Source organism: Chionomys nivalis, chromosome 19 (assembly GCF_950005125.1).
Source record: "Chionomys nivalis chromosome 19, mChiNiv1.1, whole genome shotgun sequence".
NCBI lineage: Eukaryota > Metazoa > Chordata > Mammalia > Rodentia > Cricetidae > Chionomys > Chionomys nivalis.
Genome location: NC_080104.1, coordinates 32961388 through 32981784, shown reverse-complemented (window position 1 = coordinate 32981784; position 20397 = coordinate 32961388). Strand labels below are relative to the sequence as shown.

Genomic DNA, 20397 nt, shown 5'->3' with positions numbered 1-20397 from the left:
GTGGTGCTGGGATCCTCTATGGGAGCCATGGAAGCCATATGCTGAAACTGGTACAGCTGCCTCTCTGCCCTGGGAGCAACATTGATTGTTACGCTCTGACTTTGCAAGCACCCATCAAGTGCCTCTCAATGGTGACACCTAAATTAAAACGGTGTTGATGGGACTTTTGGGAAATGTAGTCCCAAGGCCTCTGGCCCTTGTGCCACAGAAAGAATGGTGTTGCGTCTCCACATGCCTGAAATGCCTTATGTTGCATTGTTTGGTCTTGAAGAAACTTTGAGGACTTCTCCAGTTAGGAGAAGGCGTGATAGTCCAAATAATCTCTGTGTCCTCCTATAAGCTAAACAACAGGCCAGGAAATGACATCAGATTCTCCTGTGCTGCCAATGGTTTCTGAAGAACTCTAAATTGCATTACAATTCCTAAGTTAGTTCCTGGGTAATAATGGGGTTTTGCCGTTTATTAACCCCTGAGCACACCGCTTCACTGAGAGCTTTGGCTTTTTTTCTCCACTTTAAAGTACAGGAGGGATAGAACTGAAGGGCTTCGTATGCCAAGCAAGTTCCCTGCCACTGATGCCACATCCCTAGCCCTGACACAGTCTTACTCACATAGAAGGTGAGGGAAAGGCAAATCAAGTAACTCAGTACACAGTTCCAGTTAGACACAAAATTAGGTGCAAAGAGAGTCACTTGGTCCTACCTACAGCTTAGTGACGGCCTCAGCGCAGAAGTGAGAAGTCATTCAGTGAGAATTACAGCAGCGAAGCTCCATTACAGCCAAGGTATTTGGGGTGCGTGTGCCTCAATCCACTTAGATTTTTATAACAAAATATCCTAGAAAGTACCTTAGACAGTATAGCTTATAAACAACAGAGGCTAGGGAGCCAAAAGTCAGGGAACTAGACTGAACATCTGGAGAGGGCCCATGTTCCAGTTCATAGGTAGCACCTGTTTGCTGAGTCCTCATAGGATAGGGCTCTTTGGGCACCTCGCTTGTTGATTTTGTGTTGCTGAGAACTGGAGATTGAACCTAGGATCTTGTATATAACACAAGCCATCTGCCACTGTGTCACACGGCTAGCCCTGGGATCCTTCATAAGGGCGATAATCTCATTCACGATAGCCCTATTCTCATAACCTAATGACCTCCCACATCATCATACCACAGTGCTGGTGACTAGGTTTCAGCAAATGGGTTGACCATGTGAGTTTATCAAAAATATTGATGTCTGTGGTTAGTTCTATGAAACCAGAACCTCTAGGGATGTGGCCCTCAAGTCAGTATGTTTAGAAGCACCATAGACTGTCTTCCACCTTCAGGGAGCACCTTGGCAAAGCCTGTGGAGTTGACATACATTTTTATCCAAGTTTTCTCTTTTGAGACTTGAGTCTCATCCATCCCTATTTATGAATGGACCAGCTAAACCTTTGAGGTGGACTTTCCCCAAGGTCAGGGGCTATTCTTTAGCTCGTCTGGTGCAGTCTGGCTCATCCTGTCAATAGTGTTCTTAACCCTCATTACAGTTTAAAGTCACCCAGGGAACTTTAAAAAGTCAGGACACTCAGATTGCACTCCAGATGTATTAAGTCAGAATATGCAGGAAGAGGGAAAGCCAGTAGCAGTATGCTTTAAAGATTCCCAGAGGATTCCAGCGTGCAGTAAAACTCAGCAATGACCATGTGATGGCATTCTCGGGCGCTGTGATGGAGCTTAAAGTGCATGAATCTGTTAATTGAGAGATTATGCTTTGTCCTCTTTCCTAATTCTAACAGCCTACCTGTTCAAACAAATCCCTTAATTAGGGACTCTCTTCACAATTAACATGCCAGTAACAACAGCCACAAAAAAACACAGAAGCTGGTAATTTCGAAACCAAAGAACAAATCTTAACCTAAGCGTTTATGACCCTCCTAACGCCAACGCATGTTTACCATCAAGAGTTACCAGTTAAACAGATCATTAGTTAGCAATCGGAACAGGTACCAAGCTTATTAATTAACTGATAGGAGTTAATATTCAGCGTCCCAGACTTGAGTTAGATGGATATGCATGAATACCCCTCTGATTTAAGAACAGGTTCCTCTTCAGTGAGGATTCAGTAGAGAAATGTCCGTCATTGGATCTGTACAGCCAAATGCATTTTATGCCCCTAGCCTGGGCCCTCTGAACTCTCCACTATTCTCCCTCCGGGAAAGGATCATATTCTTATACATACGGTGTTTACATTCGCTTGTCCTTAGAAACTCAGTCCTTTAACACAGGAAAACCAAGTTCGGAAGCTCATTTTCTAGAAGTCGGTGTGACAAAGGTAGGAATTTTAAAACCGTCACACAGAGAAAGCATTTCCTGTGAAAGTGAGGTTTCTAAGCCTCTGTTGTCTTTTGATGGAAATGATAGCGTGCGTACAGCCCTCTTTTCCTGTAATTCCTTCAGGAAGAAGCAATTTTAAAGTCTAATGTGTTCGGGAGATGCGACCTCATCACCGTGGTCTGCGCTGCCCTAAATGGAAAAGACGGAATGTCTTCACATTTTCAGAAGCACATAGGCAGCATGTGGCACTTGTGGGGTGCTTTTTCAGGGGGTGGGGTTAGGTGGAAGGACTATGGGGTGCGCAAGGAAAGGGGGACCGTGTTCCTGTCCTCTTTTCAAACTGATTCTTTTCAGGCTGCCAGCTCCTGCGGCTAGAATATTATTTCCAAGTGAAAGGAACAAGTTATGCACTTGAAAACACAGTTTAAAAAAAAAATTAAGAATTTCAAATAGTCTCAGTGTGCCTTTATTACATCCGAGAGAAACGGGAAGCCCATGAAGCGTGGGTAGCAAGTGCATAGACTCCCTTGCCAGGTGGTCAGGATTTTCCAGGATGTGTTTGCAAGCTCTCCTACAGTACTGTTCACCCAGGACAGGACCCCTCAATCCATTGCCCAAGCTCCCTCCCTCCGGGGTCCCCTTGTAGTTGTCATAGTTTCCGTGTCCGGGCTCTTCGGTGAGGTCATGGTTTGCAGGTGCATTGTGGTGTGTCATGCATACACTCATTTGAATTAACAGCAAGATGAGTCAGTGACACATCTGGCTCAGACACCATGAGGCACAAGGATGCTGATGGACAAAGGGAGCAGCCGTTGGAAGTGTGCCTTCTGCTCCTCTTAGCTACTACACACTTTCTGGAAAGTCACTTCCACAGGCTTGTCCCAAACACCCTATCAGGCAGTGTAAGAGAGCTGAGACCAAAAGAACTGAGGACATTCTGGGAATTTGAACACCTCACCTTCTGACAAAAAATATATATAAATAAATGAACCTGTGTTACCCAATAGCCACATATACCTGTTGGGCACTTAAAAAAAAAACATATATATATATATATATATATATGTTTTATATATATATATAATATATATATATGTTATGATACAGAAGTACCGTATTGACAATACCAAATATATTAGTCTCACCCACTTATTTTTAATATCATTATTAGGAAATGTCTCACATTATTTCTAATGTTGGATGTCTTGAATGGGAGCTACAAAGGTTCACCTCAAGTCACTGGGGGGCAATCTTCAAAAAGAGACACACTAAATACCTACTATCAGCTAACATACCAGTTACTTATTCATGCCTAACAATTTACCCCTCAACCTAGTACCTCAAGACAGCATCCATTATATTATTGTTTCATGGGTGAAGAATCTGAGTCTGGCTTAGCTGGGTGCTCTGGCTCAGGACCTGTCAGGGACTACAAACATAATGTTTTCCAGGACTGGGGTCATCCCAAGGCTTAGCTGGAGGAAGATCTACCTCCAAACTTGCTGCTGTGGATATCAGCAGGATGCAGTTCCTTATAGACTGTTGGGTTGAATGCCTTGGTTGCCTGTTGGCATCCTGTTGACTAGATGCTCTCTTTCTTCAGCAATCTGCCTGGACTTGGATAAAGGGAAGGAACCAGCGGATTCAGAGTGTCTCCATCTTACATTTAATGATGAGGCAACTGTGTCCCAAGAGGGTAAATGACTTCCTAGCTCTCAGAGAACTAGTCAGTGATAGACATCAAACTGAAATGCAGGCCAGCCTGACAGCTGCCATAAGACCCAGTCCTTCACCCTCAAATCTCACACCGTGCCTCTGACTGCTTCCTCTACTGTTGAGTCTTTGATTTCTCTTCATTAATGACATGTAGATAAAGAAGCTATCAGAAAAAGCAGTTGATTGAATTATGGATACATAGCATCATCCCATATCTTACCTGGGGTTGGCAGATTTTCTAAGTAAGATTGACTGTTTTGAGGATCATATATGGTTGAAAATGAGATGCAGTTCTGAAAAGAGGATAGGCCTTTGTAGCAAGGTCACTTGATAAGTAAGAAAGGAGACTGATACCATTGTCTCTAGTTAAAAGCAAGCAGGTGAATAGAAGCAGTTACATTCTCTCTCAGGAATGGACATGGCAGGAGCAAATCATGGAAATTCCACTATAGTAACCAGAGCAGGTCCTGGGAATGAGATACATATGAGCAAACACCATCTCACTTAAACCAAATTTCTTCAGAGTATGTAGAGATCCTAGAAACAAAATACATTCCAGGAAGACATTGCTAGGTTATCTGGACCACCTTGTCTTGATCTTGGGTTCTCCACTTGCCTCCAGGCTAAGTCACCTTGTTCATCTTCATCTAGGATGTGCTTAGTCATCGACTCCCACACAAGAGCTTCTCTAGCCTTCCCAGTTCCCCAGAATGCTGTCGGCAAAGCTGTTCCAAAGAACTACAGATGGGAAGGCAATCACTTGTTAATGAAAATTACCCAGCCAGGTGGTAGCGAACAACCAGCAGAGCACAGGACTTCAGAAAGAATAAAATGAGATGCCTATTACTTCCTCCAATGGTCTAAGGCATGGAGTGCATTGCTTAGGAATACCTGTAATGGATAGGCCTGTTTGATAGATAGGCTGTGCTGGCTAGGTGTGTTTTTTTTTAAAGTTTCATATGTGTTTATATTTTGATTTTTCTCTCCTTCCCTACATTCTTTGTTCTCTCTCTCTCTCTCTCTCTCTCTCTCTCTCTCTTCCCTTTCCCCTTCCCCTTCACTTCCCACCCCTCCAAACCAAAAGGGGAAACCAAAACCTATAAGATAAAACCACGCTAAAACAAAGAGCATGCCCAAATGGAGTTCTTTTTGTATTGGTCTACTACTCTTGGGCCTGCTCTGGACTGTGTTGATATACCAGTTGACACTCCATTAGAGAAAACTGATTTTCCCTTTCCCAGCAGGTATCAGTTGAAAACTGTGCTAGCTAGTTTTATGTCAACTTGACACAGAGTCGTTTGGGAAGAAGGAATCTCCATGGAGAAAATGCCTTCAACAGATTGGTCTGTGGACAAGACTATTGGGCATTTTCTTAATTTATGGATTGATGTGGAAGGGTGTGGCTCACTGTAGGAGATTCCATCCCTGGATTGGTAATCCTAGATGTTATTTGAAAGTACACTGAGTAAGCCGTGGGAAGCAAGCCAGTAAGGAACACTCCCCCTATGGCCTCTGCATCAGCTCCTGCCCTGGGTTCCTACCTTGAGTGCCTGCCTTGACTTCCCTGGATGCTGGACTACAAGCTTTAAGATAAAGTGAATCCTTTCCTCCCCAGGTTGGTTTTGGTCATGTGTTTTATACCCACCATAGAAATCCTAAGAGATAGGCCACTGTGAAACACTAATTGCTAGAATGTATATTTGCATATGTGATATGTTTAATGAAGAGAATATTCATGTTTAATAGACATAGTCTCCGGCTTTAAATATGAGATAGGTAGAGACAGTGGCAGCATCTGCTATAGAAATAATACTGAAAATCAAACAGCTCAATTAAAACTGGGCTTTTTTTTAAAGCCATTAAGGTGGAGCAAAATGAAATGACCTTTAAATAAAGGATTGAAGGGTCTTCAGAGAGCCTCAAATGACAAATATCTCAAGGAAATCCCATCAACCGTGCTCCGTGAAGTAGCTTCAGTCCACCCTGAGGTGGAGGTGTTCCACACAGTTCAGCAGTACCTGAGTAGGGTGAGGCTGAGCAGTGGAGCAGTGAGCACCTGTCTTGGTCTGCCTCAGCGGGCAGGGTGCTTGCCACCAAGCCTGACAATCTGAATTTGAACCCTAGAACCCACATGGTAGAAAGAGAAAATCATCTCCTGCAAGTTGCCCTCTGCAGTATACACACCAAGGCACACTTAGACATTCAAACACACACACATACAGTATTTTTTAAAAGAGAAACTGTTGTCTTAGCAGATTTTAAGTAAAAAAAAAAAATGTATAAAGTCTCAGACACTTCATTGCACGTTAAAATGTCCTGCCTGCATCCTGGAGATGTCAAGAATCTCAGTCACTTGCCTCTGACTCCACTGTGAAGCCACCATGCTGCTGTATCTAGCAGTCTACAGCTCTGTAGGTATCAAGATTGTAAAATCCCACTTCTCGGTATCTCTGGTTAGGCTTCTGGTCTCTGGCATCAATTTTTCAAGATTTAATTTTATTATGTGTTTTTTATCAACATCTTTGCTGTTGTTAAACAGCTTTAAAGTCTACCTTAGTGACTTCCGCCTGTGTGACCAACCCAGGGCAGGCCTCCCTAGATACTGGGCTAGCAGGCTTGTTTACTAACCTGTGTAGACCTAAATCAACTTTTAGAAGCTAAAATATATACTCCTACTGTAGTCACTAGGTGACATCAACAAAGACCTTCAAGGAGAGCACATGGCCTAGTTTGTAGTCTTTGTTGTAACATCCTTATTTCTCAGCCTCTTTACCTCTGTGAGTTTCTTAAATGTTCAGAGACCCTGTTGTCACATTGTCAGAAGCAAATACAGTTGTCTCTTGATGTCCATGGGGGATTGTTAGGTTCCAGTGCCTTCCTCTGATATCAAAATCTACGAACACTCTACTTCCTTTTATAGAATGGCATTGGATTTGCATGTAATGAATTCACATTTTTCCATAGCTTTAAATCTTTCCTTCAGACTTAGAACAACTAATACAACATAAATGTTGTGTTCTGCCCTGTGGATAGGAGATAATGGCCAAAAAATGTACATGTTAAATTGCAGTTGTTTTTTCTAGATGATTCTGATCAAATAGAAAGGATTTTTTTTACCCACATTGTGTGATGGGAGAAACCATTTTCTTAGACTCATGGAATCTAAAGCAGGATCGCAGGTATAGCCTTCACCTTCTTCGGGTGAACAACGGTGCTGTATGTCACCTACTCCCAAAGCTTAAAAATTTCATAACTCTGACAGCCCCTGGTTCCCACTTTACCCCCAAAGTCACTGAAATAGCATTAAAATAGAACTACCTGCCTATGATGGGCACGTTTGGTAGCAGTCTTCAGAAGCTGACTTAAAGGAAGACATTGAGGTCTTTAAATACAAGAGCTCAACAGCTTCCAGACCCAGGTCTGGAGCCCTGGGCTCGCACCAGTGGACTCTCCCTGCTCTTAGGCAAACAGCTCTGAGTGCACAGCACACATTTTAGAGAGTGCATCTCTGAGCAAGATCCCCGTGGCAAGGGACGAATCTGAACACAGCTGTACTCTAAAGAGCTAATCGCAACAACACTGATAGGAGCTGTGTTTCATCACTAAGAACAGTAGGGTATGCAGTTGCACTTCTCTGTCTGCTGTTGGCCCTCATGGACTTGCTGCAGGTCAGGGTGCATGGTGAATGGTGACCTGTGGAAATGCCTCGTGGACTCTTCAGAAGTGCCCTGCTGTTCATTGCCTTCTACTCAGCAGATCCTGGAGTAGGCATTCTCTCCAGCACTTAAGCTGTGAGGGGTCTGAATAAATGTCACTCATGACTCAAGACTATGGCCGCATGGCCCTCAGCAGAATTCTGCTTGCTCTCCCACTTCCTTTACCATGATCATCCCCAGACAGGCCTCAGGACACAGCCTAACTCTTAAACCTGGAAAACACTGAACAAGCAACTGTGAAATTTAAACTTCCCAGGGAACAGTCCCTGTTTGGTTCTATTTTTCTACAACAGCCAACTCTGAGGGAGCCCCATCTCATCCTGTGATTGCCGTGAGGGTTAATTTTCATGCTGTGACTATCTGTTCTGCCCTAAGTACATGGTGGCGGGGATAGAAATCAGTATTGAAGGATTTTGACTCTAAGTGTCTGCATCTCTCTGTTCCTCCTTTCAGAATGCTAGAAGATGACCTTAAACTAAGTAGTGACGACGAAGAGAGTGAACAGGTAAGGTTTTCTTGTGTGTTGCTGTCTTGTCCATGAGGCACAAATGAGGGTAAACTGAGACCCTAAACCAAGCTGTTCTGTGATACCGGGCATTGTGCTGAGATTCCTGAGTTTCTGTGTGGTTGGGCCAGTCTATTGAAACGTCCTGAGCTCCGTTCCCATTAAAAGCTTTCATTTTGTGATTTCTCCTTTAATGGCATAGAGACCAACAATAGTGTTTCTAACAAAACTGATAGAATCAGGCTTCCCTAGGAAATGCAGAGCCCCCCCCCCCTTTTTACATCTTTTGCAAAGATAACCGGCCTTCTTGAGATCAAACATGTGACCTTACACTCATCGGCATGCAGTGGGGAGGCTGTACCATTAAATATTGAGGAGCCTTATACAGATATTATTAACAGTGAGAAGGAGCGAGCACAGAGGTGAGCGAAGATGATGAATAAAAAATAATCACGCGCAGTCTCGGCTGTTTGTCTTAAATGATAAATGTGCTTGAAATAGTCTCCCTTGCTGTTGATTTACCAGCTTGAGACATCAGTCAGGGGGGCTATAAATAGTCTCCTGATCAGTCAGTTAAGGTGAAAAAAATATCCACTTAGCATTCATCACATTCACTTCTGCATCTCAGGAAACATTTTTATCTTAAAGCAGGTTTCAAAGCACTGAAGACAGATTTTCCTGCACTCCTTTCATTTGCCCCGTCACCTACATTGCCTTTTGTTGAATTTGGACGAACAGGGTAGGTTAGAGAGACAGTTTGGAGGGTTCTCTTTTTTCCTGTCATCTTTATGTGACTGGACTAACTGCATGCACCACTCAATTGATTTTGGAATCGTGAACTTGATTCGAAGGTGTCATGAAATGTTGTGCGTGTGATTTGCTGTCTAGGCATGCAAATATAAATAGTGTTTCTAGAGAGCAAGCCAAGGGGAGAGAAGATCCAGAGGAAGGTTACTAAGATGTATGCCTGAGAAGAACATGGGCGTTCACATGGGGTCCCAGAAGGCTTCTCCTGTCTCTGAGACAAGCTAAGGCACTCCATGCAAGAAGACTCCATGAATCTAGGAACCTGGTTGGCAAGCAAAGAACATTCCTAGAGAGGAAGATGAGCTGGGCAGAAAGGCCTTCTAGACTTTGAGAATTTTGGAGATGCAATAATTTGTGTCTAGATGTCTATGCCAGGCAGTCAGATCCCCACAGCTCAGCAGTCATTGAAGAAATGTAAAACAGACGCAATTCTAATTTTGTTTTCTCATCTATGTGACTAAAAGAAATGATTTCACCTCTATTTTATACCACTGAGAGGCTCAGCTAGGTACAAATGGGTTTAAGCATGCAATTTGTGGGTAGTTTATATTAGAGAAAGGATTCACAGGCTAAACAGTTCCTAGAACTGTTTGCAAGAAATACTTCCCGTGAAAATGCAATTTAAGAAACTCATTATTAATGTTGTACTATCACATTCTCTAAAGTCAACCAAATCGTTCATTTTATTGTCTACTTCCCAGTCTACAGTCCTTGGTAACACTGTACTGTACTGGTCAGACCCTTTAGTCTTGTGTTTCAACCTTTGTCTATGTTTTTGTAAAAGGAACACTCAGAATGAATGATTTTTACACAGTAATCAACAAGACTCCAAACAATGTTTTTGCATATGATAATTTAAGTTAAATTATCGACATTAATTATATTAAGCTGTTCTATTTGGATCTAAAGTATACTCTTATGTAATCACAAAATCATAACTCCCCCACTGTTTTTACTGATTAAGTTTATTTAATAATTCCATATGTGTATGTAGTGTATTATGTTTATTCTGCCTTAGAGACTGGTGGGCTCACTTTTTAGTATGCAACTAAAAACAATGGCTGTCTTCCCTGCCCCCCAGATTCCATCAGTTGCCAATAGTTCAGCAAGGAAAAGGTAGGCGTCCCATGAGTCCTTTCTGGTCCATGACTGGCTGTTGGCAGGCCCATTCTTGGGCCTTCCTAGTTTAGGCTGCTGTAGCTGCTGTGAGATCAGGTTTTTCGTGATGGCTATAGCATGACCTGAAGACAGCATTTCACATCCTGTAGCATGACTAATAAAAACCCAGAGACAAATATTGGGGTTCAAGCTGAAGGATCAGAAGCAAAGCAGCCAATCACTAGAGGGCTCTTACCTCTACAAAATCTTCAGACTCAAAAGAGCATGAGTTCCTGTCTCATCCTGCCTTATATTCCTCTCTAGTGATGGGATTAAAGGCATGCTCCACCACTGCATGGCCTCTATAGCTAACTAGTGTGGCTTCTGGGATTTAAGGTGTGTGCCACCACTGCCTGGCCTGTTTGACTAACTAGTGTGGCTAGCTTTGCACTCTGATCTTTAGACAAGCTTTGTTAGAACATAAATAAAATATGGCTATAACATCCTTCTCCCTGTCTTTAAGCTCTTACCTTCTTTTCATTTCCTCCACAGGGCTCCCTGAGCCTTGAAGGGATTCCCCTACTTTTAGAAAAAGACAAATGACAATACTTTCCCCCTGAAAACATGTTGCCTATACGAACATGAAACATATACGCATATTTTCTCTTTTTTCACACATTTGTTTTCAGTGATTTTTCCAGGTACAATAAGAGTTCCCCTCTTCCCAGAAATCTTTTCAAAAGACTTTGCATACTTCCTGCCCAAGGAAACATGATGAACCTAGTTGCCTTTATAAATATTGATCCAGTTGACCTGTGTGGTCACCTAAAAATAAAGATGTCCCTAAAGGCTTGGGTTGCTGCACGTGTTTGCCTCACACTCTGGGGCATTGTTTGAACACCCCTGTCTTCCTGTTGCTTTTCTCCTAATTGCTTTTGTGCTCTTAGAGATGAAGACAGAAGGCTAGTTTAGTAATGAAGACCACCGAAGCCTTGGTCCAGGGTTCAAATCCCTGCTCAGCTGCTAAGCAGCTTGGCAGTCTTAGCCCTTCAGTGCTCCTCTTGTGATATTGGAAGTCCCCATATCAGTCACTCTTGCTTCAGTGACAAAGCACCTACAAAAGCTGCTCGAGGAAGGGAGGGTTGGGGGCTCACAGTTTGAAGGCACACAATCCTAAAATTGCATGGTAGCATCATGAGGCTACTGGCCACACCGCTTCTACAGTCAGGAAGCAGAAAAGAAGAAGATACCCAACATGGACCTCTGCCCTACACCACACACACACACACACGTACATGCACACGGTCATGCAGGAAAACACACTCAAAACCACTTCATACAACTTTTTATAGTAGCTATAATACTGCATTATCTAGACATGGCAGTTCATTGATTCTTTTATCCATTTTCTCCATTAATATCCTACAATTACATCCATCACAAACCTGACAAACATGGACAGTATAGAATTTAATCTTATAACATCTGGAGATTTGTGGGATTCAGGGAGTGTTGCCCACTGCCCGGGCAGACCTCTAACTTTTGATAGTCATCATCCCTCAGCTTCTCCAGTACTCAGTCTCCCTGGCATCAATGAAGGATCTGTGTCTTAGCCTGTATTTCTTCATCTCCACACTGCATTCTATGGCTGACCTGTGTCTAGTCAAAAGGACCAGTCTTTCCTCTTCCTGTCACATCCTGCTTTTATTTTCCTCCTGTTGTCAACACCCTTCCCTGATGTTTCAAGAGGGCTCTGGCCCATCCTATCAAAAGTTTGTCCCATTTCCTCTGCTCCTTTGGACCTTGTCTTCAGCCCCTGCCTTACCCATTAAGTATAACCCTTCTCTACCACAGCGGCTCCACTGGAACCAGCACTGACCCAAATCCCTGTCTCTTCTCATCCCTTGCCTTACCCTAAAAGTGGCCTTTTGTTGACCACTCTTGCTCACTGCTTCCCTGAAGGTCTGATACTGCATGCCTCTCGCCTGTGCCTCCCCCACACCTCTTGCCCATGCCCTTCCTCTCTGCCTGATCCTTCTTAGAATGATTTGCTAACTGCTCACTCTCCACCCAGTCTGACAGCTTCATCCCTACCTTTTCCTTTGTAGCTCTTCTCTTTTTGGACATCCTTGTCCCTCCTCATGACCTGTAGTTTTTATATAATGGCAACTCTGCAGCCTCAACTTTGAACTCGGGACCTGCTTCTGAGACACTCACACTCTTTTCTATTTGACTCTTTCACCTGCCTTCCAAACTCGAGTCATGCCAAGTTGAACTTCTGGGGTTTGCCTGCCCTCTGCCCAAATATTTGTCTTGTGATTGTTCGTATTTCCAAAGCTAGCATTGCCAGATGCCCACTGCTCAAGCCCAAAATTACAGACTCAGCCCTGATAACCGTTCCTCACTCAAATCTGCCTTTCTTCTCTAACTCCTGTAAATGTAACTTCCAAAATTAAATATTAGTCTGCCTGTTTCTTTCCATCCTAACTAGTTTAAACCAGCCTTGTGTGAACTGTCTTCTTGATGTTCTCCAACCTCTGTAATAGTTGGTACTCAGTGATCTTTTTAAAATGTATATCAGATCAAATCATTTATTTTTTAAAACTATTATTTTTAATTTATATGTGTATCTTGCTGTCTGTATGGTTACCAGATGCATGCAGTAACCATGGAGACCAGAGAAAGCATCAGATTCCCTAGAACTGGAGTTAACAGGCATTAGTGTGCAGTCTAGTGTGTGTGCTGGGAACCAAGCATGGGTCCCACACAAGAGCAGCAAGTGTTCTTAATTCAGCAAGCTCTGATCTAAAATAGAGATTTCTATTCCTCCTGGAGAGAAATGAAATGCTCATACCATGGCTTCCACCAGCCTCCACAGTCCAGTCTTGTCCACACCTCCCCCTTCTCATTGAGCTTATTCCAGCACTCGGTCTCATGGGCCTCTTTCAGCTCTTCCAACAAGCCATGTTCATCTTCCTCAGGGCTTCCACAGGCCTCTGCTCTGTGGTTTGCCTGGTTGATACCTGTGCTCCTGAAGGTACAGTACATGAAGTACATTACTTTCTCAGAGAGACCATGGCATGTCGTTTTCTCAGTATTATTAATTACCCTTTCTCGGGGACCTCATTCTAATTTTAGTTACAGTGCATGTGTTTACTTTCGACGGTAACTATTCCTATCAACAAAACTGAAACATCGCTGAGAACAGAGCCTGTCTGGCTCAGTAGAGGTTCTCTGTTGAATGGATGCATAAATAAACACGGAGCACTGGCTTAAATTGGGATTTAAGGGCCTACGGACTAACATCCAAAAACAAAGATGACCTTTGTTCTGCCTTTATTTCTCTTACTAAACACGGATATTTTTTCTAATCCCAAACATTAAATAAACATGTTGAGTGACAGGAGAAAAATATAAGACCTAAGATTATAAGGCAGCTATACATGAATTTACAGATAACATGCCTGCTTAAGGGGGAAAAACAGGTGTCTATACTATCTGCATGGAAATTCTATGCACATTTCCTATACACATTCATTTTATGTCAAGCAATATTAAGGTTACAAGGTTTTCTCAGCCATTTCCAGCTGACACCCCCAAAACCAAGAGAATGGGATCTCCTCAATGTATCTCTCAGAGATAACAGAATTTTGTGTCCTCAAACTATGGCAAGGTTTACTTTATAAGGTGGCTGTGACCCCCTTGAAATGAAAGCATTCTGTCATAAAGACTCTTAGAATTCTTCACTTGATGAGGTCTGAGCAGATCTAAGAAGCACATTCCTGGTTTGGATGTGTATGTAGTAGATCCCACCAGTTAACTGTCCCCTGGAAAACTGTGATCTGATGAAGTGGTTCTGTGCCTTAAAGGAGTTCCACGGTGGACTTGGAAGAGAGAGGACTCCTTCTGCGTGTCTCACCCTCTGGTCAAAATGATAATCTCTGCCTCTTGAGTCTGGAGAAGCTTAGGAAGTGAGACAGAGCAAATCTCTAGACAGGATTATTGCAGCTGAGGCATGAGGAAAGGGACACATGACTGAGACTTTTGGCAAGCAGTAACTGAGAGGGCGTCAGCTGCTAGCAGGGTTTCCGAGATGACAAATCCGGAGCTCAGGGAGAGCAAGGGAACAGCCATCCACTCTGAATGGCGACGTCTGTGCCTGCAGCTCCAAGTAACCACATTATCCACAGAGATTGGGCAGCCTTTTCATTTTAATTATATAAGTGCATTTTTCTCTTCAAATGACTGTAGTTTATCCACTTAAACTGACTGTTGTAATTTTACAGACGGCGATCATCGGATTTAATCTGTAGAGGGGAATTTCTCTACTGGCCTAATTGATTTCTCAACACAATGAAGGAAAGTTACCTTTTAATCCCCAATCAATATTTGGAGAGCATACAATTAATTTAATAGATATCTATGTCATTAACATAAATCTGCAAGCTAAAGAGGTAATTATTTTCTTACTTATAATGCAGAGAGTAATAATAATCTTGTCTGTCAGGAAGAATCCAAAGCTTCTGTGCCCCTGGCGTGTCCAGACTGCAGGTGAGGGCCGCTGAGCCCTACAGTGCAGCCGTTGTGTTTCATTTGGCCTCTTACGGAGTGGCAGAGAAATACCCCTATCTCGGTTCTCCGCTCAGGCCTGGAGAAGTCACTGATGACTCACGCCAGCTCGGGGTCAGCTATTAAAAGCAGGTTTCTGCTCTTCACCCCCACCCCCTTGTTTCATTTTCATATGTCAGCTGCCTAACTGAAGACATTGAAAAGGAAAACTTGAAAGGCATTGACAGTGCGTGTCAGTCAGGGTGCGCGTGATGCGGTCACAGAATGAAATGCAGCCGGGAGGGAGAGGTCTCTGCAGCCCAATTCCTCTCAGTGAGTTTTTTTTTTTTTTTCCTTCTCGGCCTCAGCTTGGTTGATGTGGAGGTTCTTGGCCTGTGAAAATGTATTACACACAGAGTCAATCTGCATTCAGGCAGCCAAGTCTGAATAAATAGAGTCATTGTGCTTGTCTGGGATTTGTGGCCAGAGTTCATCCAGTCAGCGTGACATTCGCATCCCAGGAGATTCATAAAAGCCAACACCCTGGTATGTGCGCTTGGATCCTGCCAAAGCTGTGTAGAATTATATAAACAGGAGTGGAAGCAGTAATCAGGACCAGGTTTGGGGGGCATGGCTCCAAAATCAAGTTTCTCTTCCATGAGAAATGAAGTGTATCAGAGATGTTATTTGTATCCAAACAAGAGCTAGACATATTTCGCATAAATCATTCCAAGAATAGTCTTAAATGCCTACTAAGCTCCACATATCCATGCAAACTGCTGGCTTGTTGCTCAAGATGAATTACACATTAGTAATGTTTATTGTGCTAATTTAACCACAAAAACTTTAAGTAAATTTTCATTGCCAGAAAATGCCTTGTTTCTGAAGGGCGATGCAAAAGACTCTACATTATATATTTTAAACCTAACAGGAACACCGGGGTGGGGGAGGTAGCTTATATTCGGTTCTGTTTCTAGTCTTGTAATCATGTTCCTGAGTAAACACTCAATTTGATAGCATTGCCGAGATAGTTTCCCTTCTGTATGGAAGTACAATTGAAGACACCTGCCTGGCAGATCTTTGTCATACCTGTCTAGGAACGAGTACCCATCTGAACTCAAGGAAGTTGAACTTGAACACAATCAAGGAAGCAAATGTTAGGTGCTCAGCAGGAGGGTGGGCTTGTGTATCAGCCCTACCGTGCAGTTAGGTAATTCATTTTATAAGGAAAACCTTTCTGTCATCCAAAGTAAATGAAAATTTCTCTATCAAATAGTGGAAACCCCTGAAAACCACACTTCAAGTCAGCTGTAATTTCCAAAATAGTTAACTTAAATTTCACTGTCCACAAATGTGCAAAGTCTCGTATGCTGTTCCCTAAAATGATTTCGAGACCTTCTCTTTGGGGCTCAGTGAGATTTATATAAGCCCAGGCTGAAGAATGTGCCTTTACTTCAACCTCAACACCATGAAAGGAAATCTGAAAAATGAAAAAATTTATATAAAAATTAAAAGATGATTCACTGAATGTAGGCAAACAAATGATTAACACAAAGACAGGAAACCATGGAGTTTGCTAAAACTGTAGAATTCACACAAGGAGGTATATTTTTTTTTAACTAAGGCAAGATTTTGTTATTAACAGATGTCAGTACCACCCACCCACACCCTCATTCTAGAAGCTCAGGGAAACCAGCCTCCAGAGCTCATGGGCCTTTCTTCAGCCTACCGATCAGTGGCACTGTTAGCTGGCAATGAAAGTGGGATTCTCCCTCCAGAGCAGGTTCCTTCAACCGGGAGGAATGACCCTTTGTTCTGTGACTTCCATGATGCCGAGTTTGGGGGATTTGTGTTTGTTTTCTTCCTTAGCTTGTGGGGGAATGCCGGCGTCTAGATTGTCTGCTGTCTTCATAGGCTGTTGCATCTCTCCAGGTGGAGGAGAGGTCCTGCAACAAAGGAGTTATCTGCAGTCAGGAATTCGAGTGTTTGGTCCAGATAGCATTTGGAAATTTTTGTTTTCGTTTTTGTTGTCCTAATTTTTCTTCATGTGTGGGGCTGGTTATCTCCGAAGCACAGCTCTTCTCGGGAGACTCTTAGCCTGGAGAAGCACAGAGACAAGCCATTTTTGTCATCCAAGGGCTCTTGGCACATCCCGGTTCTATCCAGACCAGCTCAGCAATCCATTGGTTGTGTTGAATGGAATAAAATCATCTCTAAGAAACAGATCAGACAGTTGTTAAAAGTGGGTCCACAGCACACCATAGGTGAGCTAGGCTCCCAGACAGAGCCCCCAAATCATTAGAAATGTGTTTTGGGGTGGCAAAGGAAGAGACCACCATTCTCTTAAAAATACTTTACTTTTAATCAGTAGGGTGTGCTTAGAAGAAGGAACACACTCTGAAAGAGAAAAGTGTGCTTGATCTTTATTCTAAAACAGTTAGTAGCTGTGTCTTTTCCACATTGGATGGGGTTAGACCTCACATTCTTATTTAATTAGAACTGGTCAGTAAGACATGAAGGAGGCTGTGAAAAGGTTACAGGGAGAAAGGGTTACTGCTCCAGGCCACCAAAATCAATAATAATAATAATGGGTCTTTGTGCAAACAAATGTCTTACTGGGTGGGAATGATTAAAACATTTGCATAAAAGTCTTACCAAGTGAGGAAGGTAAAAAGATTTTAATTCCTTATCCTAAAACTAAGTTTTATAGTATTTGATAGGAAAGGCTCATATTTGATACTCACAATCATTACCACAACTGTAGCATGGAAGGTACAGGTTAGCCAGGATTTCTCCCTGGGGAAGGTGGATCAGCCCTGTCTCTGGGTTTGTCATCCCCTTAAGGTGTTGCTCTTAAAAGTCCAAGGCAGGGGCTGAGAGATGGCTCAGAGACTAATAGCGCTGACTGTTCTTCCAGAGATCCTGAGTTCAATTCCCAGCAACCACATGGTGGCTCACAACCATCTATGAGATCTGGTGCCCTCTACTGGCCTGCAGGGATACATGCAGGCAGACGCTGTATACGTGATTAATAAATAAATCTTTAAAAAAAAAAAAAGTCCAAGGCAGGCTAGGAAGAGTGTGTGCACTTCCATAAGTGGCTGCAGAGCTATGTTCATATGGGAAGTGAAAATTCAAACACCAGTAATGCACTTGGAAGTGTTTCCTCTTTCTCCTGCATGATTGGTATGGAAGGTACAACTGGCATGATCTTGATCATTACAAACCTACTTTTACTCTCAAAATATTGGGTATTTTTTTAGTAGAAGAGTTTGAATATAATGTAAATCCAGGCTTAGTTATGGGTTCCTCAGTCATAGATGGCAGTTCTAGCAAAGCTACCAAGATACAGATTGCAGTTAAAACAAAGCTATCAAGGTATTTATTTCACTTTCCTGTGTGGTCTTCATATAGAAAGAAACATGTGTAGACTGTGCTTGCATTCACAGTTACTGAATACCCACCAAGTCCAGTGGAATGCTAAGGGAATTCCACCAAAGCATCATACTGTGGTAGCAACTGCAACATTTGTAAAAGCTCCAAAGGCATTTGGAAGCTCACAGAGTGAGAAATGACTCATCCTAGTATCCAACTCCTAGAGCAAAGAGAACCCCAGTGAAGCTGTAGTAGAACCAGAGCCCAATAGGAGGACTGTGAGGGAAGGATGGAGGGATGATGATTTAATGGGACTAGAGTACATTCGGACAAGTGGAATAATTTCAAATGTTCTGTAACAGAATAAAGGCAACTATGGTTGACAACAGTTGTTCCCATATTTCAAAATAGCTGGTAGAGAAGATTTTGAATATTCCTGACACAAATAAAGTATAAATGTTTGAGATCATAAAGATGCTGTTATCCTGATGTGATCATTGAACATCATAAACACATTGACATATCACAGTGGACTCCATTAATATAACATATTTCATATCAATTAAAATTTGGTGTATATTTTTAAATGACCATTATCAATAATTCATCACCATTTGGGTCTTGTGCAAATTGTGGCTGCATTCAGGTTGCCAATGATTCAGACCTGTGTTCTAGTGTCACCATCCACATTCCAAATTTAATCTCCCACTGTCGAGAACTGGAACTGTAGACTCTCTCCTAGAAGCTCAGCTGGCTTCGTAAACGCGGGCAGCCATGCACTGACCTGTATGTGCTGCCTTCCTCTGAGAAGGCACTGTTGTCTTACCAGAACTTTCTCAGAATCCAGACGTTGGTGCTACCCTCACACAAGAGCCCCCTCTCAATTCAGAGGGCCAGTAAGTTTAGCTCTGCATTCTCCGGAAGCAGCATGTATCAATTAGGTTAATCCTAGTTACTCTCCAGTGGCCTTTGGTCCTACCCACACCTAACACAGCCAGGATTGTCCTTCTTTAGGCAGTCCTGTCCTGATCTTCTAGAGTTGTTGGCGAGGTCGTGGGGAGATCAGTTCTCTCTTGAATGAACAGCAAACTCTAAGTCTGTAAAGGAAATGACCTGCAGAACCCAACAGAACCACAGGTAGTTCAGAGTATGTCTCCTCCAGGGAGTAGACCATCCTGGAAATACTTAATGTGTGCCTTCCCTAACCCCTCAGAAGCCTTAGTCATGCCCGGAAGTTCACACCCTCACATGTAAGGAAGAATGCACTAAGATCTCTGCCTTGTATCTTAAAGGTAGTATGGGAATACAAAATTAAATACCATCTTGCCTGAGTGGTGAGCTCCCCAGAGATGAGTGGTACCTCATACTGTTACAGACCCAGAGTCCCAGGAGTAGAGCATTAAGTGGAGAGCTGAAGAAACAATTTAAAAAAAAAAATTAGACCTCAGAGTTAGGTGGAGTCTAAATCAGGGGAGAAGCACTAGGAAAGAACCAGAAAACCTTTCACATGTTGGCTTGCCTCTAATTTCACGAGCCACAGTTGTTTGTCCTCTGCTGCCCTGATTCAGCTGTTGACTTTCTTTACTGATGAGTTCTGTCACCTCTGAAATCCTGCCTTGTCCATGTACGACTGCTTAATGTAGGTTTCATAAAGAGCAAGCAGCGTTCACACAGACCAGTCTTTATTAGAACAACCAGACAGCCCAGGGTACCCGGCCAAGGCAGTTTTCTCCTCCTTCCCCCGACTGCCATCTGGTTAGCATCCCCTGTCGTTCGCAGAGTGTTCTTACACAGAGGTTAAGTTCTTGTCCTCCCTGGCTCTGCCTAACCGTGGTACAGAACAGGGTGAGGAGGAAGCCTGCTGAACAGAAGGCTTCTCAGACTGCATTTCTAGAAATGAACAGTTCTGAAGCTTACGGAGGAGAACGCCAAGAGGGGTAACAATAGCAAAGTGAGGATCCAGAACTTTAAGCCGTTTATGTCAGTGTATGACTCTCATGGGTATTTTGCAGAAAGGGGCGCGTATGTGCGTATGCATATTCATGTGTCTGTGAGTGTGAATATGAGTGAGGAGGCCAGAGATCTACCTCAGGTTTCATTCACTTCATTCACCTTTATTTCTATTTATTTCATTTTTTTAAAAAAAAAAAAAACAGATCCTCACTTTATCTGAAACTTGTAAATTAGGACAGGCTGGTTGAATAGTAAGCCCCAGGATTCGTGCCCCCCACAAACCACCAGGCTGGGATTATCAGTGCATGCCACTGTATCTCCTCTTCAGGCTCTGGGGTGCAAACATAGGTTCTTAACTGACAGAGC

General features: G+C 42.9%; 1 protein-coding gene across 3 annotated transcripts in view; it reads left to right on the top strand.

The window, feature by feature from the left end:
* The window catches only part of Aff3 (ALF transcription elongation factor 3), a 462391-nt gene that overhangs the window by 360669 nt on the left and 81325 nt on the right, over window positions 1-20397 (top strand). For all 3 annotated transcript variants that reach the window (XM_057751149.1, XM_057751148.1, XM_057751147.1), the window contains one exon: window positions 8199-8250. In XM_057751149.1, the coding sequence (XP_057607132.1) occupies window positions 8199-8250 (52 nt within the window). The remainder of the gene's footprint in view (window positions 1-8198; window positions 8251-20397) is intronic.